This window comes from Phoenix dactylifera, chromosome 9 (genome assembly GCF_051530095.1).
Source record: "Phoenix dactylifera cultivar Ajwa chromosome 9, Ajwa_hap1_PhDact_Kaust_v1.1, whole genome shotgun sequence".
NCBI classification, from domain to species: Eukaryota; Viridiplantae; Streptophyta; class Magnoliopsida; order Arecales; family Arecaceae; genus Phoenix; species Phoenix dactylifera.
In genome coordinates, this window is record NC_143198.1 from 27,139,730 (window position 1) to 27,166,868 (window position 27,139).

At 37.0% G+C, this 27,139-nt stretch overlaps 2 protein-coding genes across 18 annotated transcripts; both read right to left on the minus strand.

Annotated features, from left to right (window-relative positions):
* Positions 1-1,136: 1,136 nt before the first annotated feature.
* Positions 1,137-18,194, minus strand: LOC103713237 (uncharacterized). Of its 17 annotated transcripts, none has more exons than XM_088704701.1 (10): positions 16,924-17,566; positions 14,873-15,056; positions 13,523-13,711; positions 12,743-12,879; positions 8,348-8,450; positions 4,372-4,905; positions 3,835-4,172; positions 2,948-3,126; positions 1,869-1,992; positions 1,137-1,787 (listed from the first exon to the last, which is right to left on the minus strand). In XM_088704701.1, the coding sequence occupies exons 3-8, from the start codon at positions 13,686-13,688 to the stop codon at positions 2,968-2,970; spliced, it is 1,437 nt and encodes a 478-aa protein (XP_088560827.1). In that variant the 5' UTR covers positions 13,689-13,711; positions 14,873-15,056; positions 16,924-17,566; the 3' UTR covers positions 1,137-1,787; positions 1,869-1,992; positions 2,948-2,967. The 17 variants fall into 17 exon arrangements, with proteins under 17 accessions (XP_088560827.1, XP_038987512.2, XP_088560826.1 ...); XM_039131582.2 differs by lacking the exon at positions 16,924-17,566 and adding an exon at positions 17,805-17,989 and having other exon boundaries at positions 1,473-1,787; XM_039131584.2 differs by lacking the exons at positions 14,873-15,056; positions 16,924-17,566 and adding an exon at positions 17,805-18,194 and having other exon boundaries at positions 1,869-2,079.
* Positions 18,195-19,705: 1,511 nt separating this feature from the next.
* On the minus strand, positions 19,706-27,010 carry LOC103713236 (ATP-dependent Clp protease proteolytic subunit-related protein 4, chloroplastic-like). Its single transcript, XM_008800096.5, has 7 exons — positions 26,593-27,010; positions 24,891-25,094; positions 22,560-22,615; positions 21,469-21,595; positions 21,211-21,288; positions 20,097-20,210; positions 19,706-20,016 (listed from the first exon to the last, which is right to left on the minus strand). Exons 1-7 carry the CDS (start codon positions 26,863-26,865, stop codon positions 19,945-19,947), a joined length of 924 nt encoding a protein of 307 aa, XP_008798318.3. The 5' UTR covers positions 26,866-27,010; the 3' UTR covers positions 19,706-19,944.
* Positions 27,011-27,139: the final 129 nt, after the last annotated feature.

Here is a 27,139-nt window from a genome sequence, read left to right on the forward strand (position 1 = left end):
CGAGTTTGAACACTTTTGGTCTATGAAAATTAACAGAAAATTAACTCTATTTGATGTAAACTTCGACTTAAATGATAATAAGCCCGACTGGAACACGTATTGTTGAGCTCTCCTGCCTAGCTCAGCCTGTTTTGACTTTATATCCATAAAGACTAACTAATAAATAATATCAAACAAATAATTAATAAAGAAGTAAACAAATAACACTTCTCACGTGTTCCCGTCATCACATCACATCATTTCTCGAGTAATTGCCCCCATGGAGATGGAGTGCACTCTCCTCGTTCTCCTTTCCTTCCTCCACCTTGCCATTCCATCCTCTCCAGTCTTCCTCCACGAAGTCCTTCCAACACCAAGGCCCCTCCACCTTGATGGCATGTGAGTTTGTATATGTTCATGAGGTTGAGGGTTCGAGCCATAGTAACAAGAAGTCCTTCCAACCAAAAGCAGCTAACATGCACTAGATATGATCGTAGCCCAAGCTTGAGCATAGAAAAATCATTTTAAATAAAAATCCTTCTTGTTCGGGTAGGCGCTCGTGATAGATAATGCGACTTTTGAGTAAGCAGCGCCTACCAAGCTAAGCTTTCGTCGAAAAGGCTAGACTAGTTCCTTTTAGGTTAGGCGCCCGTCCCGGTCGTCGAGCCTGATCGACTCGACTCTTTTCCCTGCCCCCCGGCCTCTCACTTCGTTTCGTTCTTCTTCTGTACCGTCGCTTGAATGAAGACACCCGATCGGCCCGACTTTTCTGCCTTGCATCAAAGCCATCACCACCTCTACCTCCTACGGTAGTTCCAAGAGAAGATATTAGTGAATTTCTATGATTTATTAATAAATAAATATTATGGACAAAGGCTTCAGAGGATGGCTTCATGGCCACAATCGCAAAAAATATTTTTTTTCCTCTAGCCATGTAGGCAATTTCAAGCATAGAAATTCCCGAGGATCTAAAAGATTATGAAAAGGCCACATATCTTGTTAATCACCTTTGATGATTCTTAGAAGAGGCCCTTGATTAGGAATTTGTCAGCAACAGAGGAGGTAATTTCATGAGTTTTCTCCTTACCTGTTTACGAGACTTGACTACTATCAAACTACACCCATATAACTCCATGACATACACCAACATAATCAGATTATTCAGATAGTCATCAATCTTATATCATATAATTAACATGATCTACAATTACTTGTGCATTTAGCCATTTAAAAGCACAGACACAGCCTGGACGCCACAAGTAAAATTGTTGATTATAATGACATTTAAACCTCCAAGCAACAAATATCTTTAATGATGCCAGCCAATTTTTCGGGGAAAGTCTCCCGGTGATTGTACCAGAAACCGAACTTTAGGTCCCGGATTGTGTAGGTATGAGGTATGTGGAGCCCTCCTTATACTCCTTTACTTACAAGCAGCCCCTCTTCAATATTGGTATTCCATTGTTTGTACCACCCATCTTATGGTCATCATATGAAATATAGAACAGTGGCAGCAGTCAACCTTTTTTGCCTTTTCTCTGGAGGAGCGCACCACCAGTCAACTTATATACAACTCTTGGCAGTAAAATGCATAAAATTAAGTCCATTACTGTGGACTGATACAACCAAGTCATGATTTATTAATAGATGAATTATTAACGACGTCCATTTATCAGCCAACCGAGCACCCAATAATGCAAGAACATTATTCTCATACACACCTACGTGACCAAAATAAGATCAAAGGAACATAGGACTCTAGGCAGTTAGCTTTGGCATCATCCATATATACAACCATCAGCAACCATCTGCGAGTTACAAGAGTCATTGCCATAAATAAATGGGAATAAAGATGAGAGAAAAAATGTGTTGATTCTGAGGGAAGCTACCTGAAGGATGAGATTCTGTAGAAAGTGAAAGGAGGCAACGAACTAAACCCATGGTTGTCTGAACAAACACCTTTTCTTTTTATTGCAGAGTATCTTCACAATAATGGGATGAAAATCACCTGCACTGGCCATGGTTGAAATCAGTGCATGGTATGAAGATCACCCAACCTACTCTTAATAGGTAATCCATTGTTCAGTTGTAACTGGAAAACTGAGATCAGAAAACAAGATCAATAAATTAGTAATCGTTAATGGTTTCCACTCTGTTAGAATACTTTCAATGTCATATTAAATTTAAGAATTTTATTTTCAATGAAAATCAGGATGACATAAGATAGCATGACATAAGAGAGAGAGAGAGAGAGAGAGGGAGAGAGAGAGATTTGGTTTCACGCAGGGTGCACTGCCCAACGCGCACGGGACGCTTCCCTTCCCCGCACGTTCCCCACGCGTGGGCGCCTTCTTGCTTGTTTCCCCGCGCATGGCGCGTTTCCCTGCGAGCGCAACAACCCCCCCACCGCGCGCGCGCCGTGGCCACGCTCCCTTTTTTTTAATTTTCTTTTTCTTTTCTTTCTCTTCTTCCTTCTTTCCGAATCTTCTCCTTCCTTCCTCCTTTCTTCTCCTCTCTCCTCCTCTCTTCTCCTCTCTTCTCCCGAGCAAGGAGGGGCGAAAGGATCTTGGGAGGGGGGTGATCCTCATCGGGGTAAGAAGACGGCGCATACCCCTTCTTCTTCTTCTTCTCCTCCTCTCTCTTTTCCTCTTCTTTCTTCCTCTCCCTTCTTCCCCGCGCATACCAGTGCAAACCGGTCAACGGAAACCGGTTGGATACGACCCCATAGGGTCCAGAACCATTTTCCATGGCTGAACCATACCGGTTGCCCCCGGTACCAGTACGGTACATGCTAAACCAGCCGGTACAGACTGGTTCAGCATACCATGCATACAATGAAGATAAAAGACCTAATATATATATATATATTATATATATATATATATATATATGTATATATATAATGTAACAGTTCTTCAAAAGGATGAGATATTGTAGAAAGTCATAGTAGTAAAAAAACCAAACTTACGGCTTCCCCAACAAACGTCGTCATTCCTTATTTCTGAATTTCTTTGCAATAATGGGACGGACATCATCTGCATCTGCCAGGCTCTCAAGGAAGGGAAGTAATTGAAGCAATGCATGGTCTGACGGATCATGAAACCAACTCTTAATAGGTATCCCATTATTTACTTGCAACTGGAAAACCTGGAATCAAGGATGAAAGATAGAGAAATAAATAAGTAATCATCTCATAGTTTCTATTACTTACAGTATTTTTATACTAAAAATATTTGATGACAGAAGACAATATGTGTGTGCACGTGAAAGCAAGATAAATTTGGCTTATGCTCTTCAAATGATAATCTTCTGAATAAATTTTTAACTATTAAATCTCAATACCAAAGTCAAGAAATGCAGAATTTTCCAACTCTCAACCTGTCATCCAAGTAATTTGAAATCTCATAGTGATGGACTCACTTGATGGTTCATCTATTTATTGTTTTCTATTGTTTAAGAACAGAAAAACAGTATCATGATATAAAATATGCTCAGCTTTCATTTCTTCGCCTTTAAAAATGGTTTCTTAAATTTTAAAAAATTCAGATAGTCAAAAATTTTTACCCCATTGGAAACTAAAGAAAAAATCCCATTGAAATATGACTATATGATTTTGATGACCAAAATGTTACCTGTTTCTAGAAAACCTGAAACAAAACAAAAACAGAAAATTGGCAACGCAACCAAAAAGGCTCTCCATGTGAAACATACTGGCAACTTATGGAGGAAAATGTAACAATAGTTCATTGATTAGCAGCAAAGTAAATAAACTTTTAATGAGAAATTTTATTTAGTAGTAGATGAGTACTCTAGCTGAACCCTCACAAACTTGCAGATACAGAGGGGCAATACTACCTGTGGAGAATTGTCGATTATGGCAACTTTTGCCAAATCAACTCCTAAAACAGTCAGGTCCTTTGTATAGCTGCCATCAGAAAATATGCATGATTCACGATAAATACGCTGTGAAATCAACTTTTTCTCTGGATCCAGTATATCCAATAGCTGTTCTGCATAGATACTTTGACTGGCTGTGAAAATGACAATCTCAAATATCTGAGCTACCCTCTCCAGAAACAGCTGCAGGTGAGGCCTACATCTAACATATACGGTATGTTGTTTCATGTTAAGGAAGACTGGAAAGGTAAAGTCAGCATCATCACAATGCTCCAAGGTAGAATGGACAAGAGTTTCTGCATCGGAGACAGAAAAATGCTTTCTTAATTACTCTGTAAAAAAAAGATGGCATACATGGACCACGTAACACAGCTTGATGCACTTTAAAATAGTTTCCAATTAAAATTAAGAACAATCAAAGAAGCAGCATCTTTAAAATACTACAAACTAGGAAATTTTCTATGACAATGAATACAAATTTTCAACTCAGCTTACCGTCCAAATCAAGTACAAGGGTAATAGGCTTCGTTTTCTGCAATTCCTTTGGAAGCAAGATAGGACAAACAGGTGAAAGTGCTTCAGGTAAATCAGCTAAACTACTAAATGCCAACTGTGGATCAAAGCACTCAATTTTATCCAAATCACCACAACAAGTTATCTCAGTTTCCTGATCAGATGATTTCATTTCGTGAATTGCTAGATACAAGCATGCATCATCAGAATTCATCATTGTTTCTTCGGACTCCTCAACATGAATGTTGCTGGTTTCTGCTGTTTTCTCTAGGAAAGGCAGTATCATGTATCTCTCCGCCATATCAATCATTATGTCAGAATTTGTAAGCTCGTGACTAGAACAAGCAGCATTTATGACATATGTAAATCCCATATCAGTATCAAAGGGTAAAGCAGGAAAACTCTCAGAGCTATAGAAATTCAATACACTGCAAGTTTGAGAATCACTTGAACTACAACTTCCATCATCACTCTCATCAGCAACAAGATGAGGCAATTCAGAATTCTCATCTTTAACTGCGAAAAGAGTAAATTTGGTCACGAAATAACCCGCAAAATAATGAGATATAATGTTTTATATGTACAAATTTACCAAGCTGCCATTGCATGTACAACAACAAATGGATGCTTGAATCCAAGTATATCAAGGACAAGCTAAGAAAAAACGGCAAGTATAATCTATACACCAAGCTACAAGGAGCTTTAAACAGTCATATCGGACATCAATCTATATAGCCGTCTATAAATTATATAGAGGACAGGCCTTGGTGCAATGGTAAAATTGCTCCATTGTAATTTGGGTGTCGCGAGTTCGAAACGCAAAAACAGCTTCTCTGCAAGTGAGAGTAAGGCTGCGCCCATCTAACGCTCCCTAGACCGCACGGTGGCAAGGGCCTAGTGCACTAGGATGCCCTTTTTTATCCTCCAAACATCACTCTCTATCTCTCCATTCTTTGCTTCTCAATCATCCTGCATTCTCTTCTTATTTATTTAGCAGTTTATATTTTTATTGCATAGGTTTTGCTCAAGCTCCTTTCTTATGTATTTAGTCATGTATATTGTCAATGCATAGGATTTCACCAAAGTGCCAGAGCAATCTTTTCTGTTGTATAATATCTTGCACAGTTGGCAGTCGTCCACAAAGAAGTTGCATACAGTTTGGGCTGGTCTCCTTCAATATGGTACACAATACCCAGTACTTGGTGCTCTTAGGTAGCACCAGAGCAATCAATGGTGACCTGTGAAAATTTTACCTGACAACTCCCTCAATAGATGATCAAGAAGCAATCCCTCTGGACTTGAATACAGAGAAGAATGAAGCTTCTGTATAAATTTCGAAGCCAGATACTGACATCAACATCTACAGCACTATAATCTGTGACTGTGCTGCAGGCTATAGCTTGGCAGGATGACAACTGCCTATATTCATTGGTACAGATGTAAATGATACTCGATCCTATTGATCTAAAGACAAATCTTGATGTTGAACTGGTACTGTAGTACCATAATTAATCTTAGTGTTGGACTACAGTATGCTAATCTTGTTATGCGCTTGGTTGTAATTCCAATTAGAAAAACTTTTATGTTACAAATACAGATGGTATCTCATACCATGGTGCTAGTATTGATTTTATGATGATAATTTGTGTTCAGTTAACTTAAGTGGATGGCTATGTTGCCTGAATTGAGTCAAAAGCAGTCAGGTCATGTTTCAAAGTGTTTCAGACCCATGGCTGAGTTTCTACCAACACGACCGCTGGCAACATTAGAAAACATTTTGGTCTGTTACCAATCATTGAGTCCTATAATTGAAGGTATGGTGTCCAACCAGCAAGAAAGACTGAACAACCCTTTTCTCGACTTCTTTTGTACCCTTGGTCGTCTCCTTGTCCTTTTCTCTGGCCTTAAGATTTTCTCATACTATCGAGATACTATAATTGAAGATCAAGTTTGGTAAGGTTTTTATCTATCGAGATAGTGGTAATAACATCATTACTATTACATCTTGTACTTAAATAGGACTTGCATCATTATAGACACCAGATTTGTAACACAAATTCTAGTACTGAAATGGATAATAGAGCATATGACATACTGATGGTAATGTTAGAACTATTATAAAGTCTAATGCATATAATGACACTAAACCAGATATAACATTATGCAAATATAAGTGCTAGCATTAATAAATAATTCCCAGCAAAAAAAGAACACTAAATATTATTGCTAGTTTTACACTACTAAAGTACTACCCATACAGATGCATAGATAGACAAGGTTGGCGTACTGGTGCGTACTGCTCTGTATCGGGTGTATCGCACTATAATAGTACCAAATTGAGACTCGATATGGCTACGCCGAATCAAACCACGTATTGAGTGTACCAACACTCTATTAGCATGGTACTGGTACAGGGTCCAATACCAAGATCACGAACCTTGCAGCACAACTCATAACTAATTTATGATAGTTTGGTTATCTCTTTAATCGATGAGGTTCAACTGAAACTTTTTAGGACTTTCACATGAAAAATACAAGCCTTAAAAGACCTCCAGTATCCATAGAGGCCCAAGCTTTAGGATGCCGTGAACACCTAAACGCCCAAGTGCTGAGAGCTGCTGGATGTCCTTGGCACTCCCTTAAGCATTTGTCTCAGAAAACTTGATGCTCCTCTAGCAAATCTTGAGGAAGCACTCATGCAGACACTATTGCAAAATCGCTTTTCTGCTTCTTTTCTTTTGTGATTCTTACATGTTTTTCTTTTTTTCGATATTGTGTTTTTCAAATCCTGTTGAACACTAACAATATTTTATGTTTTCCAGCACATATTCAAACCATCTATTAGCCAAATGCAGAAAAGATTGAGGTGATTGAATATGTGATTCCGTTCAGATCTATGATCCTTTCTTTTAAATATGATGCATTTTCATATTTCATGCAGAAAATGCATGAGAATAAATCACATTCCAAGTCAAAAAAAATTGTTGCTTTGGATGCTCGAAATCCTCAAGCCTCGGAACAAGGAAAGAGAACAAAAGAATTAGAAAATGGTGAGAGAAAAAGAACCCAAATATTTATTAATTTCATCAAAAACTTTAAATATCGGGAATGGCCTTACGACCTTTACATATAGATTGCATTGACTTAAACCATAAGGAACCAAGATTTAATCCAAACAATCAATTTTAATTAAGTATGCCGATCCCTTAAACTAACTTATGATTAAAACAAGAAGGCATTTTCACCTGTTATCCCACCATCACGCCTTCAGGCCCATATAGCTTTGGTCAAAATGAGTCTATTTAATGATGCACAACATATAATCAGAAGTTGCATCCCATCATCACAACCTTAAATCATTTTCAACTATAAAGGACTCCTAAATCTCAACAGTGGGCCTAAATTGTTAGGTCAGAATTATGTCCAAAAAAGAAAAAAAAATGAAAAATAAATATTAAATTAAAATTCATTTGATCCCACAATAGCAACTAGCGTACGCTTCACTCTAACTTTCTTGAGATATAAAAGGAAGTTTTGTTGTATTTTGAGAAACTTTCTCCTAATAATATAAGAGCAATTAAAAGAAATATATTATCCTGGCATTCCAAGTTACTTCCTCTCGACTTTTTGCAGCTGCCTGTTGCTTCCAAATTTTTAAGGGTTAAATTTTTCTGTCCAATAAATAGTTGCAAACCTTGGCTAGTTTCCCAATAGACACTATGCATTTCCATATTGCCTGTCTCTCTGACACGCATGACTTTAAAACATTAAGCATGGAATGTCTTCTTTAATCATTATCATGATTAAGGAGGAGAATAATACAATTCTGAAACAGAACCAACTTGCAAATATTATGCAGAATAAATCAAATGAAAGCACCCTGAGGTTTTACACTGAGTAAAGCAAATTGCTTGACTTGCATACTATTCCATCAAAAATTTTGAGATGCCTGGGGTACCTGCATCACTATGATTCATCAGTTTTAACTGAGCATCATTGTCCTCAAGATTATGAGAGAAAATAGTTTCCATGTTACATGGGCATGTCGCTGATAGCGAACCCTGCACATTGTAACGGCATATTTAATACAAAAAACCACATAAAGTATAACTTGCCAAGTCCAAAGAACATTAAACAAATACTCAATGCATAAGTAACGATAACGACTCTGCTAAACCAATATATAGTAATTATGAATCATAGTAGAAAGTACAAATTCACCAAATGCCGAAGCAATTATGCTCACTATAATGACCAATGTCCCCATCAATTTTTCTAATGATCTTTGACAAATCCTCATTCTACAGTTATTGCTTTGATGAGCAACAGTGAAAGTTATTGAACTTAACGGGATGTTGCAAGGTATACTAAATGAGATGAAATATCTTAATAAAGCAGAATTCTCATAAATCTTGTAAGTACGAACTGAAGGAATTTAAAGACAGATTAAGGTCATGGTCTTCAGTAAGATATGGAGACTTTCTTTTACACTCAGGAGTTTGAATGATCAGTTTAATGTAACAAATCCATAATGATACCTAAATGAATGTTGTTATATGGCTTTGCCCACGATTTAATGTTAAAGATGATCTAGGTATTGTTTGACAGAGATGTAGAGGGGCCAATCAACAAATAAACATAGAAATATTCAAAATAACGTGGGACTGTTAATTGGATACCAAGAAGCCAGTGTACAACCTCAATTTCTATTAGTGGATTACTGCTGAAGCTCAGAATTGACCGAGGTCTCTTTGTGTAACTATGATAGACATCTTACAGAGCACCACCAGTTTCTTTAGGAATCACCAACTAAAAAAGTGATAAGGAGAGGTTTTATATCTAACATGATGTGAAAGAAGAAAAGCAAAATGATGGGCACAATATAGCCCAACATATGATGGCTGTTCAAATCACAGCTCCCATCCTTCCAGTATTCAAACTAAGCAAACCAACCTTTTTGACTCACATTAAGAATCCTTCCTTGATATAGACGTGACTTGCTAGATGATTTTTCAAATATAACCGGAATTCACATGAGACCGTATTTTTCTAAAAGCCAATTTCTATGATCTGGTTTTGCGTCAATATACCTCTTACATTGGCTGATTGATTAAAAAGTGAAAATTAAAATATGACTAGCTTAAGTTGTTATCTAGAAATTACTTACTCAGCACAATAAATGGGTTAATTAACTCCAAATGTAAACTGGCCAAACCCATCCATCAACTGAAATGAAGAAAAAGAAAGAAAAAAAAAGAACTTTAGTGCACCTTGAAACTTTCAATGATTGCATCATTCAATTGCCGCAAATCTCATATTTTATTTGGCCATGGTAGTTATGATAATGAGTTACTAAACTGAGACCTATATAATATCGAAGTGCTCAAGAAAAGCCTTATTCCTTACCTCCTCTCCAAATTGTGTAATCTATGCCCACAATTAATCATGGCCAAAAAATTGCACAATATTTAGAAAAAACATTCATTTGACAGTCCACAAAATATAAGGCTAGCTAAAGACAACCTACTGAATGAATTGTATAAAGAATTATGCAAAAATATTAGTTCTAAGCAGACCAAACACCAGGCAGATAAAAGATTTTTTAAAGGCAAATACACTCATAGGCCACAACATGATCGTAATCTAATCATAATTTTGATCAACAAGATTTATCTCAACTATTGTGTTAACTTTATGTATCTTTCGTCGTTCATTCCCACAAGAGCTGCACATTATAACTAGCATTTTTTCCAAATCCTATCTCACCATTTTTCATGTTATTCGGATCCAACCTGGCCCAGTTACTATCACCATCAGCCAAAGGCATCAACCTCTATCTTGTCTTGCCACTGCACTTAAAAAAAGGAGCTGCTCTTCATAATAGGGCTTCACTTCTTCATTACAAATTCCCATACAATCTAGTTGACTTTGCGCAACAAATTTCTCAAATTGATGCAATTCCTAAAATTCCTCTAATGTGTTTGTTTCTAATTCTAAACTTTCTTAACACACATCCAACTTAGCACTCTTATCTCTGACTCCACCATACTCATCAAATGTGTTGGACTCTCTATTGCCTGATAGTTTGATCCATACAATATCTTAGGCCTTGTTGTTGTATTTTAATATCTCCCTCTATGTCTCAAAGAAAAATGTGATTAAAACACCTTCCAAAGCACATCTCCAATTTTTTAACCCCACTTCCGATTCCATTTAAAAGTTTTCATATTAGCCTACATATTATAAAACAGATCCAAGATAGTGGAAAATGATCACTCTTTAGACCCTCATCTCCAAAGATTTTCTCCATACTTCCAACTTCAATTTGCAACTAAGTTCACATATGAAAAAAGTATAGACATATAGGCTAAAGAGAAGCCCTTGGTGTTGGCCTACCATTATAGCAAACTCACTTATGTCATGGCACATGCTTGAAACTCCTCATACTACTCCTTTATGCATGTTATTTATTCCATGACACTCTTTAAGCACACTTTCTTAAAACTTGCCCAATTGTGATTTTTCCCAAATCCATCTCCTTTTTCTGAGTTTCTTTTCCCCTTGTTCTCTTCTTCATTCCTCCTCTAATGTTTGTTTAAAGTTTTTAAAAAAATTTAACAGATTATATGCAATAATTGTTCTTCAAAAACCCTTAATCCAAGATTTTTCATGTCTCCATAATATCAACGAATCCCCACTCCTTTAACTTTATGTCTCCTCAGCAATTAGAAACCGTAAATCGAGGTTTAAAGTCCTCACGGGATGGGGGGATCCTGGCCATCCCGTCTCATTCTTGTGAGAAAACGGGACAGGGACAACGGGTCGGGCTCCAAAACCTATCCATGAGGAGAAAGAAGAAGAAAGAGGAAAGAAAGAAAGAAAGAAAGAAAGGATGAAAGAAGAAGAAAAGGGGAAAAATGAAAGGAAAGAAGAAGTAAAAGGAAAGAAAGAAAGGAAGGGAGAAGAAAAGAAAGGAAGGATAGAAGGAAGAAAGGAAAGAAAGAAGAAAATGGTACGGAATGAAGGAAAGAAGGAATAAAGAAAAGAGAGAAGGAAAAAATAAAAAATAAAAAAAGAAAAAAAAAAGAAAGAAGATGGGGAAAGACGGAGGTTACCTACCAGATGGCTGTTGGGACAAGGCAAGATAGACGGGCATCCTGTTACATGGAGAAAGCAAGACAACCTATCTTGTGGGATTTAAAACCTTGCCATGAATCAACCCTATATACATCTATTTTGTATCTTATATAACCATCAAAAACATATATGGGAAAACATTCATTGGAAAAGAAAGAATTATCTAAATGGACTGATCCACCTAATGAAAATCACAAGAAATCCTAGTGTTGCTAACACCCAAGCTATAAAATCAAGAAGAATCCATCCAAGTCACCTGATTCCAAAAACTCGTATTTTCATAATTAGATCTGAAAATGTATCACCAAATATGATATCCAAAATGAAATCTCTCTGATAAAGGCCAATTACACCCTTCTTTTGTACCTAATTATCGACATATACTCAAGTACCTCGAGCATGTCTTTTAACTCCAGCTTAGGGACAAGCATAGTAAATTTAAAAAGACTAGGAAAATGGATCGAGCCACTCAAAGAAAATCTCTAGAAATCCAATATTCTTGAAACCTAAGCTACAACACTAAAAGAAGCTTCCTAAGTCACCTGACATCATATACTCTGTGCTTTGATAATTATACCCAGTCCTATTGTGTCACGTATTGTATTTCAAGTAAAATACCTCTCATACAGATCAATTTCACCTACCTAATTGATCAACTTATGACCATATGGGTGCCTAGTTTTCTTCTCACTTTTCTCTCCCTCTTTCTTCCTCCTCTGAATCACTTTCTTTGTTACCATGCCAATAGCATCCAATGATCATTTCAGGAGATAAATAAAAAAGCAGTAAGCGACTCAATCACTTTCTAAGACTTAGAGTCCGACTAGTGCCAAGGCCTAACAACTGTAGGATCCCATCAATAAAGCCACTAAATTAACATCAATACAGCAACTAAAAAGTGTAAACAATACATAAGCATATATACTTTATGCATATGCATGAATAAATTGTCTTTTGAAACTTCAAATGGTTTTAATTAATTATGTGGTTGCACTTTAATTAATTATGCGGTAGCACTTCACCAAATCAGTTGCCAGAACCAAGTTGTTAATCATGGTGACTGCAGTGAGGAGGCCAGGGGGGAGGTTGGAATACAAGCAGAACAATGTGGGTTTAAACAAAAATGAAAAAATAAGTAATATAATATTGTACATAACCTTATATCGAGTAAACAGTATGGTATGTAAGAGCACCACCAACAAGGCACATAATTTACCAATTGTCCAATTGACAAAGGAGCAGATAATGATGACACCTTCAGAATATGGGTAGAGGCTTCATCCAATATGTTCTGGAAATCTTTAGCTTCTGTGATCACAATGTTCTGTCCAGATATGTCAATATTTGAAGAACCTGCACTTGGAAGATTCAGCCAACAGAGTTGTTAAGAGTTAACCAAAGGGGGATGGCAAAAAGGTCTCTGAATAACATAAAAGTGTACTATATGAAGGTTTAACACCTCAAAAAGTTTTTTGCCAATAGAAACATAGAGTCTCATGTGATAGTGAAATAATCCTGTAACAGGAATTTATGAGAATAAATTTCAAAACTAGGGCATAGAGATATGCTTAATGGAATATTAGTTATGTTTAGAAGAAACCTAAAGATTCATGTGATAATAAATAATCTTGTAACAGAGATTTATGAGAATAAATTTCAAAACTAGGGCAATAAAGATATGACTAATGGAATACTAGTTATGTTTTTCCATTTTTATGGGCATCGAAAAGAAGGAAAATGAGCAAAATGAGCTAAAAAATAAGAAGAATATTAAGAAATGCTAACATCCTTCTTCATAGGTCAAATAAATGAAGGGTAAAAAAACCTACAAAAATCTAGGAAAAATGTTCGGAAAAAAAGATTTCAAAAAGGCATGCATAGAGTGCAAATTTAAGCTCTAATGTCAAAAAATTGCGAGGCATAGTTGAGTCAATGAAATGGGATTGGTTATGCTTTGTTTTTCTCTTGCTAGAAGACTAAACATATCGTCACTTACCATCCTGATGATTTTGAATACAAGTGTCCAATACAGCTGCCTGTTCCAATGATTTAACTTGAGAGCACGAATCTTTTGATATTTTAGTTGAATTGCGGCATACATGGAGACCATGTCGTCTTACACATTCGCTGCTTAATTTATTCTTCATTGTCAATGCAGGCATTTGAACAACACATGAGATATGCACTGCAAGTCCACATGAGAAACATCAATTGCGAAACAAGGCAATTTGCACAGTTCCATTCAGCTTTACATTTCCATTCAGCTTTCAATAAAAATCATTTTAAAAGTAAACAATGCAAAAATCTTGTCACATTAGTATGGAGTGAAATTGATAAATGTACAGTACCATAAGTTGATTATTATTCAGGAAGGTCTGAAAACATGTCCAAAACAGTCCAGAGATAAAGCTAGAGCTACTTGATACAATTTTAGGAAACTATGGGTATAACAATAGGTTACTTACAAAATAGAATTAAAGCGAACAGCCATTACTTCGAAATTAGAAAGTCAATTAGTTAATCAAAGAAAATCTTTTTGCCCCTTTTGGTAAAAAAAAGGGATCAAGGCCTTAGAAAACTACAACCAAAAACATCAGCTGAAACTGGAAGCAGGATAGTAAGAACAAAAATAGTCGATCAAGTAGTTTCTTCTGAAGCTGTGGACCCATAGTAATTAGATCTGCCAACACCAGGTATCCAAGAGAAAATGGTAATATCGACAAGAAGATCGATTCTCAGCCCAAATCCAAGGAAACGATCTTTCACACAATCAGATCATCAAGATCATAGACCCATGGAAATAATCAGCATAGCATGACTATTGGCTGTTGGACTCATAAAATATAGTAGAATCAAAGCATCTCTAGAGAAACAGTTTTTGGAAAGTTCTCAGCAAGATTTTCAAGTCAATAGCAGTTCCATTTATACCATTCAATTTTTTTTATTTAGCGGCAAATCTATACTTTTCTCAGATGCCATAGCAGCCCGCTGCCAGGAGCTACAACGGTTCAAAGCAGCTGACATATGAGTCTTAGCTGGGCTGCAGGTGTCCAAATAAAGAGAGGGGACACAGAGAGAGAGAGAGAGTTCAAGTGCAAGGGAGGCACGGGGAATCATTAACATTTCAGATTGCAAAGTTATAGTTATTAACGTTACTACTCTTGATGTTCCTATTTGAATCTTTATATATTTATTTATTTTTAAATATTAAAAATGCGAACTGCATATGCATCCCTATGTCTCCTTAAATGTGCCACATAATTCTCCTAGTGCACCTCTAACTAAAACCTAGTATTTTCCAGTAAAATGGTTAGCATAAGCCTTTTTTGAAAAGAAAAAGACTTACCATAGATGGAATGTTGATTATAATTCCATATTTCCTCACGCGAGATATCTATTCATAGCAATGATGATTTATTTGACAACTTCCATTTCTTCCACCGAAAGATGGAATCTATTCATAGCAATTATGATTTATTCAGCATGTCTTGATGACTGAGCTCTAGGATTGAAGGAAACTATGGGAATGACTGTCAAGAAACAACCAGTCAGTCCTTTTCTTTGACGTAAAAGTCCATCAAATATAAACTACTACGAGAATAACACATGCACCAAATAAGTACAAGGGAATCAAAACTTGCAATTAGTGCAAAATACAATGTTGCATCTGAGAAATCAAATGTCAATAACTATTGGACCAAAAATGAAGTTAAAACAGGTATTTAATGGTTTGGCCTGTTTTGCATTTTTATGGGCAACAAAAAAGAATAATCCAAATTGTGGGTGTCCAAACAACGCGAGACTGGTTTCACCCAGTGCCCAATTTATGATATAGAAAATACAATAAATATACACAATTTTTCATCTTACACATTGAATGATTTCTGCTTTTACTTCTTTGATATACAAGTTTCCACCAGAGCTTCTCTATTTTTAGTATGTAATGGAAAAGTCAACGTGCTGATCTAGATTATACTATTTAATATGACCAATAAACTTCATCCCATGATTTGACCAGCTTAAAGAATACTTCTTAGTCTTTTATGCTATTTTAGAATACATATTGATGATTTTAGAGCCAAACATGTCTTATATCTGTTTTAATATTTTCTATTCTTTTCAAGTTTCTGCAAGAATCCTACTATTAGTATTTTGTATTTTTTCTTTTTAAATTTAGAACAAGATTTCTCAGATTTTAGCTCATTTCTGATAATTGAAACACAAAATGAACAGGCCCAAACACTTCAGACTCAGGTATCCTCAAACCAACCTTAAAAATACAAAGCTAACCTGATTCAGAAATAAACTAATAAATTCTATCAACAATATACTCAAAATTTTTGGTTCAACAGGATGTTCTAAATGATGATGCATATCATATCACTGCTAATTGACTATGACTTCTGTGCCCATGCGATTCATATACTGGTTCTCCACTTGCTTCAGAATAATAATTTACTTTGTCATATTCCATTGGTTAAACACCTTCTAGTTATAGTTTTTTAGAATCTATTTATAGTTCAATAATGAAAAACTTTTTGCTATAACATTATATACCGACAAAAAGCTCTCATAGGGAAAAGTAATCTAATCACATGGAGCAAGGGAAAAAACCCAACCTTTTATAAGTTCTCTGATGCTAAGAAAATATAAATATCTCATAGAAAGATTTAGCTCCGGAGCCAATATAGCTTTTGAAGATCTCCCGTAAAGTCAAAAAAAAAAGATATTTGGGTTTAAGTTGCAAGGTATGGTGCCAGCAATACCTTGCTCTTGCAGTTCAATGCCACATGGGCATCAACTGGATCTACTGCCAGATGAATGGAACTTATCCCTAAAACTTTTTTAAAGGAAAAGTGTTGGGAATTTTGAGAATAACTACTATACTTGTAATAGGAGCATGGTCCACTCGTTATAAGGCCAGTAAGTTGGGAAGACATAGAACTTTCTTATCATGAAAAGGAAATAAATTAAATATCTATTACTGGAGATAACATGATTTTAAAGAATAGAAAATAGAAGGAAATGAAAAAGAAAAATTAAGTGCATGAAAGTTTTACATGGTCTAGCTATTGCTTATATCAGAAAGAAAGATACAAGAGCTATAAACTATCTTGTAGTTACACCGCAACCTTCCTCTCCATGCTCATCAAGAAATCTGCAGTCCTAAACCTTCCTGATCCCTAAGGGAACACACCAGGCATTAGAGGCACTGTCACTAGGCAACATGAATTACAAGGAAAAAATTGATTACACTCCACTAAAAGTAACTATCTACCAGTAGAATTCATGAAAGCTATCACAGCAACCTAGAATGGAGCACAACCGTTTCTAGTAATTGGGAAACTACATCCCAGAAAACAATTAAATATTTGTACTTAACCAACAGATAACTACCTCTACATCTCTCGATCCCTCTTCCTCCTTAGTTGCACCACTCCCTAAAATTAATCTCTTTCCATAGGGGGGAAAAGCATATTAGAGCTCCCGTGAACTATAAAGTAACATGGACCCAATCTCCACCAACAGCGAGCAGCTCGAAAGATGAATATTTTCGGGGAAAGCCATAATTTTATTTAATAGATCCTAGCCTAGTTTGCCATTAAAAATGAAAAATCAAACCATAATAAGTTACGGAACTACAAGGGTCCACCAATAACAGGGAAGATCCCACCAAGAGAACGAGAAATCCAAGAATAACCCATTAAAGCTCTAACTTTTGACTCAGAGACCCTGACCCTTAAAACTTCACCTGATTATCTCACCCAGATCAACAATAGAAGAGAACCAAAAAAAAGGTAAAATCCTTATCAACTAAGCAGAATTGACAACAAGAACACGCCTGAATAGCTGAAATCCTGAGAAGCAAAACAATCCTGGATACAAAGATTAGAGAAAGAACAGAAGAATTCAAAGAAAACAAATTCCTTTAGTTAAAAATAATTTTTTTTGATGAAGAATTTGATAATCAAGAAACCACTATTCTTGCAGAAAATTAAAACAAAAAAGGAAACTGGAAGATGATCTAAATAACCTGGTCGGTATAGTCCACAGTAATGAAAAGCCTACAAAACGCGTCCCCCTACCCCACCAAAAAAAAATTAGGAAAAAAACAAGCACAATCCTCAAAGAAATACCATAAAACCACCCAAAACTCCAAGAAAAAACCAACTTCAAAGAGAAAAAAGAGAATACATTCACCTACCAAACTACCAAAAGAAAGAGAAAAAGACCAAAATTAAAGCGAAAAGAAGACGAAGTAGAAGAAGCCAACATACCCCAAGTCGAAGCTCCTCTTTTTATCCCACGCTCCCTTTGGCTCCCCTTCTATCCCTATTTGTATTCCCACTATCTCTCTCTCTCTATGTCTCTGTCTCTCTCCCTCTCGGCGAGGTGGGGGCTGGAGAGGAGAGAAGGGGGGAGAGGAGCAAACGAGAGGCAGCGAAAAGGTCGGAATCGGGTCGGGATCCCTAGGGGTCTCTTCTTCTATTATGCATCAAGGCCGGGCCTTGTCCGAAGAAAGGACGGGGCCACCCGAAATCCCCACCGGAAATCCCCACGGACGGCCCTGATGCGATCTCCGCCAAAACCCCCAGGCCTCTGTTTTCGCGATGCGTGAATGATTGCGCTCCGACTCAGCGACCGCACTCCCGTCGCGTGCAGGCTCCAGAGCGGCGATTCACGGAACGGGCGGTCCAAAATAGGATGCCACGTGGGAGGGCTCAGAGTGGCCACGTACGTGGACAATATTTGTGAGCAGATTCTTTCGGCCGGTAGACACGTGTCAAATGGGACGAAGCAAACAGGGTTCTGTCGGGCGATTTGATCCTTTGAGCCGGACAGTAACGAACTGGGAAGAGTTCGTACGGAAGAAAGAGGAGTGGAATTATCAAACACGTGATTTTTTTTTTTTTTTTACGGATTAACCTTATACGAACACATCCAAATATCCAATAAAACCAAAAAAATACAAACTCACAGAATCTTCAAAACAACTTTCTTTTTCTGACCACAGAATGCTCCATAAATGATTAGCTATATAAGTGGCCACCCAATCAACCGTCCCGTCGATCTCTCTAAATACATGCTTGGTCTGAAATACTTCTCCATCCCTCGTCATCATCTAGATATCTTGAAGCAAAAGGTGATCCGAGTTTGTGTCTTTTGGATCTCCTGGATCCACTTAATCACCGTGATTGAGTTGTCCTCTAAAAAAACCGAACTGACATGCAGTACGCGCGAGTTTATTAATTTATTGGTGAGGAAATGAAGGAATGGCGCCCACTATCGCTTGGAATGCAACCGAAATCGGTCATAAAATTAAGCTAAGCGAGTGAGGCACGAGGAGCGGAGGGTATCCATCAGAGCAAATTTCTGATTTGCGCTTTACTTATTTAGATTTTTCCAGTAGGGCATTAATAAATGAGTTAAAATATAATAGATTTTGGTAAAGTTTTTATAGGTGGATGATGAAAGGATTATCAGTGCAGTAATGATATTGGAGGGCTTAATAGGAGCAGCACCCCTTGCGAATTTTAGAATCCAGAAAGACAATTATAGACTCCTTTTCTTTTGCGTTGCAGGAATAATTGTAGACTGCTTCAAGTTTTCATCCTTGCCAATTGATATAATATTTGGCACCTGCCAATGTTTACCTGTATATCCTAAGACATTGGCCAATCAAATACCATATCAGCTAAGATTAAACATATTCTCCTTTTAGTATGTAAGTGAATTTTTAATCAATAAATACTTAAATTCATGTTTATAGAGAATGTATAATTTCAGTTTTACTGCAATGATCATGATTTCATATCTAAATGCCCAGATATCAGCCAAGCTCTCAGGATATCTTGCTTGTTTTAAATTTCCCCGGCGCCCAGATAAACCAGTCACTGCTTCTGGCAAATTATAGAAAATGCACTGCATTTTTATAATATATATATAATTTTAAATACATTAACACGTTTAGAAAAATCTAGTAGCTGCCAATCGCCACTTACTTTCAGAGTAACAACACGAGAATTGAGAACTTCACTTTACTGCATAAACTGATTTGATGCTCACAAGTAAAGCCTCCTTATACAACTCCCAGAGAATCCAAGCTGCAATAAACTTGAAAAGTCCTCTATGAGCCTTTTCCTACATATAACTGTCATGAAGCCATGGCAAACAAAAGAAGAAAATGCTGATCCTGATGACCAGAAAAGTTTTAGATACATTTCAGTGATTCCATTGCTGCCAATCACTACCTCCACTGTGAATAGTTACTATCATCAAAATTTTACAGGACTGGAAATTGATCAAAGCAAGAATGCCAAGATAGCAAATTTTGCCGTGACAAGATGCGACTTCTTGCTAATAGTGACATGATAATTTGCCTCAGACATTTTTTAAACATGTGGTTTCTGCTTACATTTATATAAGTTGAGCTCTTTTAAGGTCAGATACCACACTACGGTCTTCCTGGCCTCTTTCGTTGTACAGCACCTGCAGATTATAAAGAGCTTAGCAGCAGTTATTGTTACAACTAGGCAAGCAATGGTTTTCTCCTCCTGTCCAGAAATTACCTTATCGATGATACCATATTCAACTGCTTCGCTGGGACTGAAATATTTAGGACGTCTGATATCTTCCTCAATTTGTTCAGGAGGTTTTCCTATATGTTTAGAGTAAAGAGCAACCTAAACAACTTCAAGTCAGTTTCGAAAATGACATTGCAATGAACAGTTTCAAATAAGTTGGCTAATATGTTGAGGAAGACAGTATCCCCCCCCCCCCCCCCCCCCCCCTTCCCCCCTTCTTTTCATTAGCTCTCATAAATGTTTTTTTTGACTTAATCTGATTGTTTTATGACAATCTAAGCAGACTTCCTAGCTTACAATTCCTATAACAACAGACTTCAAATAGACAGGCCCATCCTGAAGAACATCAAATTCCAAGAAAATTGGTGCATCTAAATATGCAATCAGTAATAAATTTATGATATTGATCTTCTTTAAATTTGCTGCAAGTGTTTAGGATTTTTTTTTTCTAATTGTAAGCAAGATTTTTAATTGTACATTTGCAGTTTTAAGGTTGAAAGGTTTTTTTTTTTTAAAAGTAAATGTATCATATATTTGATATTTGTGAAATTTTGAAGGACAAAAGAAATCATTATATTCCAAATATACTTTGTAAGCAGATCCTTTTGCTAAATTGCAAATGCGATTTGCCAGGTTTATTATACATCATAGGTTTGATCAGGAGATAGTCATGTTCCATAATAAGTGGAGCTATTCAGGATTTGGAACAATGATCTCCAAACCATTCAAAAATGCATTTCCTTTTACATTACTAACTACCATAACGAGAGTTTGTATGGAGGCAACTGTTTAATAAACGAGAATGAAAGTAGGAATTTTGGTTTTATTATGTATCATCCAAAAGACTTCACAAACATACTTATGATTTAGATCATGTTGAGTATACAGGAGCCAATTCTATGTATGCAAGCATGGTGAACTTATTTTGCTATTACAATTGCCAGAATATTTCCAAATGAATGCTATGATGGGATTAGTGGCCCACGTAGGCTCAGGCTGCTAACATGGTATTCACGCAATTCACAGAGAAAATACTCTAAAGCATAAGAACACAATTTGCTTTTCTCAAAACATATAAAAAGTGCTGAAGAATAGTTACCAGTTCTGCCTTCACATTTTTTATTTCTTTTCTTGCAAGATCAACATCTGTTGCTTGGCCTTGAAACCTCGCAATTGGCTGTACATTGGAGCAAGATATGGTAGTCATGTTAGGTACCCAATAAGCGTATTTAACAAATTAACAAAAAGACTAGCCTTAAGACAGAAAATGGGCATATAAGACTACAAAAATAAATTGAGCTGCATCAAAATAAACAGGCCCAAAACATAAAATTATGGACTATGGAAGAAGATATACCTGCTTTATCATTATGGTTGATGATGGTAGAGCAGCACGGTTTCCTTTAGCACCAGCAGCTAAAAGCAATGCCGCTTCTCCCCAAGCATTTCCAACACAAAGTGTGAATATAGGTGGTTTAACATACCTGTAGTTTGAAGAAAGACCGGGTTTCACTGATGTATTGACTTGACAATATAAAGTATGATTCTTAGTTACCTAGTGAGGGAGAAGGTGCAGCAGTAAATTTATGTAGGTAGGGCGTATGGAGGTATCACTCGGTTTGGCGAACCGTGAGGAGATACAAGGGACATATCAGTATTCATGCTATACCAGTATGTGAACGATATGGGGGCATACCACAAGATTTCAAACCTTGCCAAATGGTAGATCTATTGAAAATGGAGCATACTCATTATCCCCTAACTATTTTTAAACCATTTTACTTTGCATATCAGAGGGTTCAAGGAGACACTGGGAGAGAGGTAACGAGGAAAGGAGACATTGCTGAGTAAATTGAGAAAAGGATTTGCAAATCTCCAGCAGTGGAGTCTGGAAGCCACAAAGGACTCAAAATAGTAAATAAGTTATATATGGCATTGCGAGGAAACCTTTAAATGCAAGGTGAAGACAATAATTTTAAGTTGTAAAATCCCTCTGAGCTGAGAAATCCTTGTATGATTGCCAGAAGCACAGATATTTTTTTGGGAATAAGTTCTCTTTTCTAAGTTGACTTGGATGGCCAACAACAAGATAGTGCTAACATTCTACATTTCTAAGGACAGGATAAAATGTGGCCTGATTTGCTTTTTCAGTTGGCAGGTTTGGATGTGCTATTCTGTGTCTCTGTACCCTTATTTCCTTCCTATGTTACAACACTTACCCCCCCCCCCCCCCAAAAAAAAAAAAAAAAAAAGAAAAAAAACACACACACACACACATACATAACCTCAAAAGAAGAAGAAGAAGTTGCATTTATTGTCGTACGCCGCAGAAAACCAGAGATGGCATTCTATGAGATAGCATTTCTCAAAACACATTCTCAATAGACGACAATCACCATGTAGAAAAACAAGTGCATCATGAGCCAAAAATAAGGTCTGGAACATAACCTCATAACATCATAAATTGCAAAGGCCTCTGTCTCATAACCCAATTTCTCTCCACCCTGGAAGAACAAATAAATGATTCTCTCTCAAATGTAAGCAAAACTAAATTCCAGAAATATGGAATACTCCAAGCAATACAAAAAAATATAAAACATATGGCAAAGAAAACCATAAAAAAAAAGGATGTGCAGATTTTTATTTTACAGTTACATAGTCCACTGCTCTTCAATTCGTACATTAAACATCAATATTACTTGACTTGGGAATATGGAATAACGTGACAAAATGGCTAAGGAAGACTTTAAATGACTTTAAAAAAAATTATAAAGAAGTCCATTAGATAGCAATCAATAATCAAAAAACATATTTTTGCCTCTCTTCAATAAGAAACTTCTACAAGGTACAGGTCAAGAATGGGGAGTGTTGTGTTCATTCTACATCTTCCCTAGCAATAATGAATCACTAACTAATTTAATTTAACAAAAGAGAGAACTTTCTAAAGTTGAGAAAGTGCAGCAAACAATTCTCTTAGGACCAAACTATAAAATATTTTTAACTATAAATGCAGATTATTTTTTCTTATTTATTAGTTTGGAACAAAGATGATTTAAAGAATGGCTACAGGCATCTTGTAAGTCATATCTTTTTCGCAAACAGGAACAGGCATAACACCAGTTTCTTGAGCAAGATTACAACACTGTCATGCCATTAGAATAAAAATGAGATTGTATTATATATTAATTATCTGTGAGCGAAAAAGCTATTCTATGATGAGACGATACATACATTATGTTCCTTGTGGAATTTCACAGAAACAAGGATGCTGAAACTATTAGAGTGATTGCAGATATGAGCTGGATGGGATTTTTCCAACAGCCTCGAGTATAACAAAATATATTTTTTTTTAGATGATAAACCATCCTCAGGTAGGCTGAAATTTGATTTGGATGGCATGCTTGAATTGGCCAAAGTTCAGCCCAGTTCTGGATTTATTATCAGAAATTTGACTGGTCAGATACAGCTGACTGCTAGGGATACCGTCAGAATTCTGTGGTCTTTGTTAGGCCTTTGAGAAAGTATCAAATGGCTACACAAGTATTCTGGGACCAAGTCTATCTGGGTGGAAAGTGAACAAAATTGTTAATGAAAAAACCAGAGGATCATCAGCTATGGGGGATGGGAGCTTTTCCCTTGAAAACACAATATCCTTTCTCTCATCCCTTCTACAGTTAAGATTATGCCATATATACCAAAAGGCCAGTCAACCAGCTAACTTTGCTAGTGGCTGTAGCCTTACAGCGCAGCTAGCCTACAAGTGCCCTCTGCAGCCAGATAGGAAATCTAAGAAATGACAGCATAACAGAATGGTAATACGAAGTATGTAAATCAAAAACTCATCTAGACAACTTGATTTGGTCCTATACTTAATATATTACCCATCACCAAAAAAATTACCTAAATCAGAAACATTTTATTAGAGATAAAATGCAAATAAAGATTATAGAACATTAGGCTGTCTTATCTGGAAACTTAAGGTGCGGAGGTTGAACAGTATTCCTTCAACAGCATAGACCAGCAACAGGGAGAAGAAACATGATATAAGCATGAATATATAATCAGTCCATTATGACACAGCTAGAAAGCAATGGCCACCTCTGCAAGTTAAGCCATCAACTGATTGCTTGATATTTTCAAATAGCCTCAGTCTTCCATCAATTAAATAAAATTTACACATATATCATTTCAACATTACTCTAATTCTGAAATCTAAATCATGTCAACACTGCATAGTCACATAAAAAACAATTTGGATGAAATCTTAAAGCAGCTACTGCAGGGATATTAGTTTCTAGGTTCCAGAAGTAGGGGAAAAAGGTATAGACGTGTAGCAAGTCATCTCCTCTTTAATAACTTGTGCTCAATAGTCCATACTGACGTTACAACTAACGTTTGGAGCAGGAAAAGAAACAATTTCTGAATACAGGATATTTACAATTTCACCAACTTATATATAATATTTTGCACATTTAAACTGCAGTGTCTCCAAGTAAAAATTCTGAAACTAAGTTTCACATGGCACTAGGTATACTACAGTTCCTAAAGCAAGTTCAGTGAATTTTGTAATACTTATATCTACTAAACAATGAACATACACACACACACTACTCATCTATCTGATAGCAGCAATTTCTAATGAGTCATATAAGATATAATCAATGTAAGAGTCTCCTTTGAAAGATTTAGAATGTGAAATGAATAAAGCTTTCTGATTATGTAATTTCAAAGTGAACTACTTAATATGTATAATGATATAGAAGAGGAAAAGAAAAAGACCTTCGTTGTGCCAGTGGAATTTATATAGAGGTAAATTGGCTTTTCTGCGTCCTCATATTGAAGATAAAGGAATTCTGCTAGTATCAGTTCTGTCACTGATGGAACAAGAGACATACCCAAGTATACGATTCGGTTTTTGTACAAGTAAGATGCTAGATCTGGAGGTGGCTGCTCCCACGCACTTCCTCTCAAGAAAGGGATAACCTGTTAACAGATGAACACAAACCACGAAGAAACTATAATCAATTGATCAACTATAAGCAGCCAATCATTACATGTTACATGAGAACTTGATCATAGTTAATTTGATGCTGAAACAACAATTATATAACAGTTGCTATATGCATGGACTGTATAGTGCTCGACACCAAGTTGTGATGGTCCAACAATCAAGAGAAGTACCCTACTCTAGTGTAATAAATGAACAACTTATTTAATCATATGTTCATCATGTTCTAAAGCCTATCAAATTAAGAAACCCCATTGAGCCTAGGAAATATGATCTAGTCCCCAATGATTGAGGTGCCAGCGCATAACAAACTATAATGTGAATTTCATAATTTATCAGCTAGGTATGGGCATAATGCAGCAGTTTGTATGCTGTAAACTGCATATTAGTCTATGCCACCCAAAGTGGTCCAGAACGATGTTGTTAAAGGTTGCTGTAAAGGGGCCTAGGCAGTCTTGGCTACATGCTTGCGCAGCTCCAATCCATGAGAGCCTACTAGCTTTAGGGGCCCCAGGCAGCAAAACCAACCAGTCGTGTAGATCAGCACCTAGGCAGTTGCTTGGGCGCCCAAGAGCCACTAGGTGCTTTTGTAGCCAGTTTGGCAGTCAGCCACTACTTATGACAGTCTATTTCTTTTGAATTTAAAATGATGATATGTTATCCTTTTGCCACAATTGCGCTCCCTACAGGTTAGATTCTAAATGGTATCGACAACAGGACAAAGGGGAGCATGTATCAATTCACTTATACATGTACGCTCTCTTCTTTACGAAACACACCATCTCAATACTCTTTAGATAATGTTAAGAGAAATAGATAAACTAAAAGTATCAGCCTGTTTTCCCAAATGCTCAATTGATTAAGCAATCAAAAACGCCCATTATACACTCCTTCCATCGCATACCAATCATGTACCACTTTCCCTGTTTAGATGGTTAATGCATTAATGGGATGCTATATGCACCTTACCATGAGATCGTTGCATACCTTTTCCAAACATATGCATAATTTTACATGCTACTGTTTGGAAACTTTGGGATACGGATGTAAGACGGTGATTACAATATTCTACATGAAATGAATTACTATGTAAACTTCACATTAGGCCTCTGCCTAGGATCACTGAGAACTGACTTGTATATGGTGAATTAAATTGATTAATTGAGAATATGAGACTCAAGTTCTACTTTTCAAAGCTCGTATCTATATCACTTCCAAGGATACAATATCGAGCATCAGCGAGAATAGAGAAGCACCAAAAGGCGTTTCTTTATGCAAACAGTGTCTGCCTAAAACACATTCCTTTGTGCAAAACGAGCTCAAACACGAAATCTCAAAAGCCAGAACTTCAATAAAATAAAAGAAATTAAAAACAATTAGAGTTTAATTTTGAAAAGCCACCCACGGTACACTCCAAAACCCTAGAAAAAAAAATTAAAAGGAGAACGCAGAAGGCTACAGTGCGTAGATTACCATGGTAACGACGCCCCTCTTGCCTCGGCGGCCGGATGGAGACGGGCTTAGCGAGGGGATCCTCAACTTCTGACCGGAGAAGTCGCCGGAGACGCTTCCTCCCACGAAAGGAGCGACAAAGACACTGCTAAGAAAGGATGCTCTCGGAGAGGCTTCGGGAGAAGGGGTGACGGCGGCCTTGAATCGGGCCCTGGTGCCCCGAGAGTGGGTGGGAGGAGAGGAGAGTATCCGCGCGTCCAGGGAGAAGCCCGAGGGGCAGAAACCCACCTCCATGGCTCGCCGAGTGGGAGTGACCGGTGAGCGCTGTGGCGGAGAAGGGTTTTATTATCTCGAGAGAGGAATTCGGGGAGGATGGGAAAGCAGGGAGTCGATAGGCCCCAAAACTTCGGGGCTTTGGAGAGGAGCCGGGATCCCCTGCGGTGCACGTTTGGCACTGCAGAAATTTATACACCCTTGATAGCCGCCACGTCATCCGATTGTGGAGACGGACGGTCGGGAGAGGGTGAAGGGGGACACGTGATGGCGTGGTGAAAACAGATAAGGTGAG

What these genes read in the sequence shown, in the direction of transcription:
- LOC103713237 (XM_039131584.2), bottom strand. Translation starts at nt 13,688, where the DNA reads ATGCCTGCATTGACAATGAAGAATAAATTAAGCAGCGAATGTGTAAGA. An exon ending in TATTCAAAATCATCAGGATG is followed by an intron (nt 12,880 to 13,522) that starts GTAAGTGACGAT and finishes TTCCAAGTGCAG; the next exon opens with GTTCTTCAAATATTGACATA. An exon ending in CCTTGTACTTGATTTGGACG is followed by an intron (nt 4,173 to 4,371) that starts GTAAGCTGAGTT and finishes TCTCCGATGCAG; the next exon opens with AAACTCTTGTCCATTCTACC.
- LOC103713236 (XM_008800096.5), bottom strand. Translation starts at nt 26,865, where the DNA reads ATGGAGGTGGGTTTCTGCCCCTCGGGCTTCTCCCTGGACGCGCGGATA. An exon ending in AGAGGGGCGTCGTTACCATG is followed by an intron (nt 25,095 to 26,592) that starts GTAATCTACGCA and finishes ATCTGTTAACAG; the next exon opens with GTTATCCCTTTCTTGAGAGG. An exon ending in AATATGGTATCATCGATAAG is followed by an intron (nt 20,017 to 20,096) that starts GTAATTTCTGGA and finishes TATAATCTGCAG; the next exon opens with GTGCTGTACAACGAAAGAGG.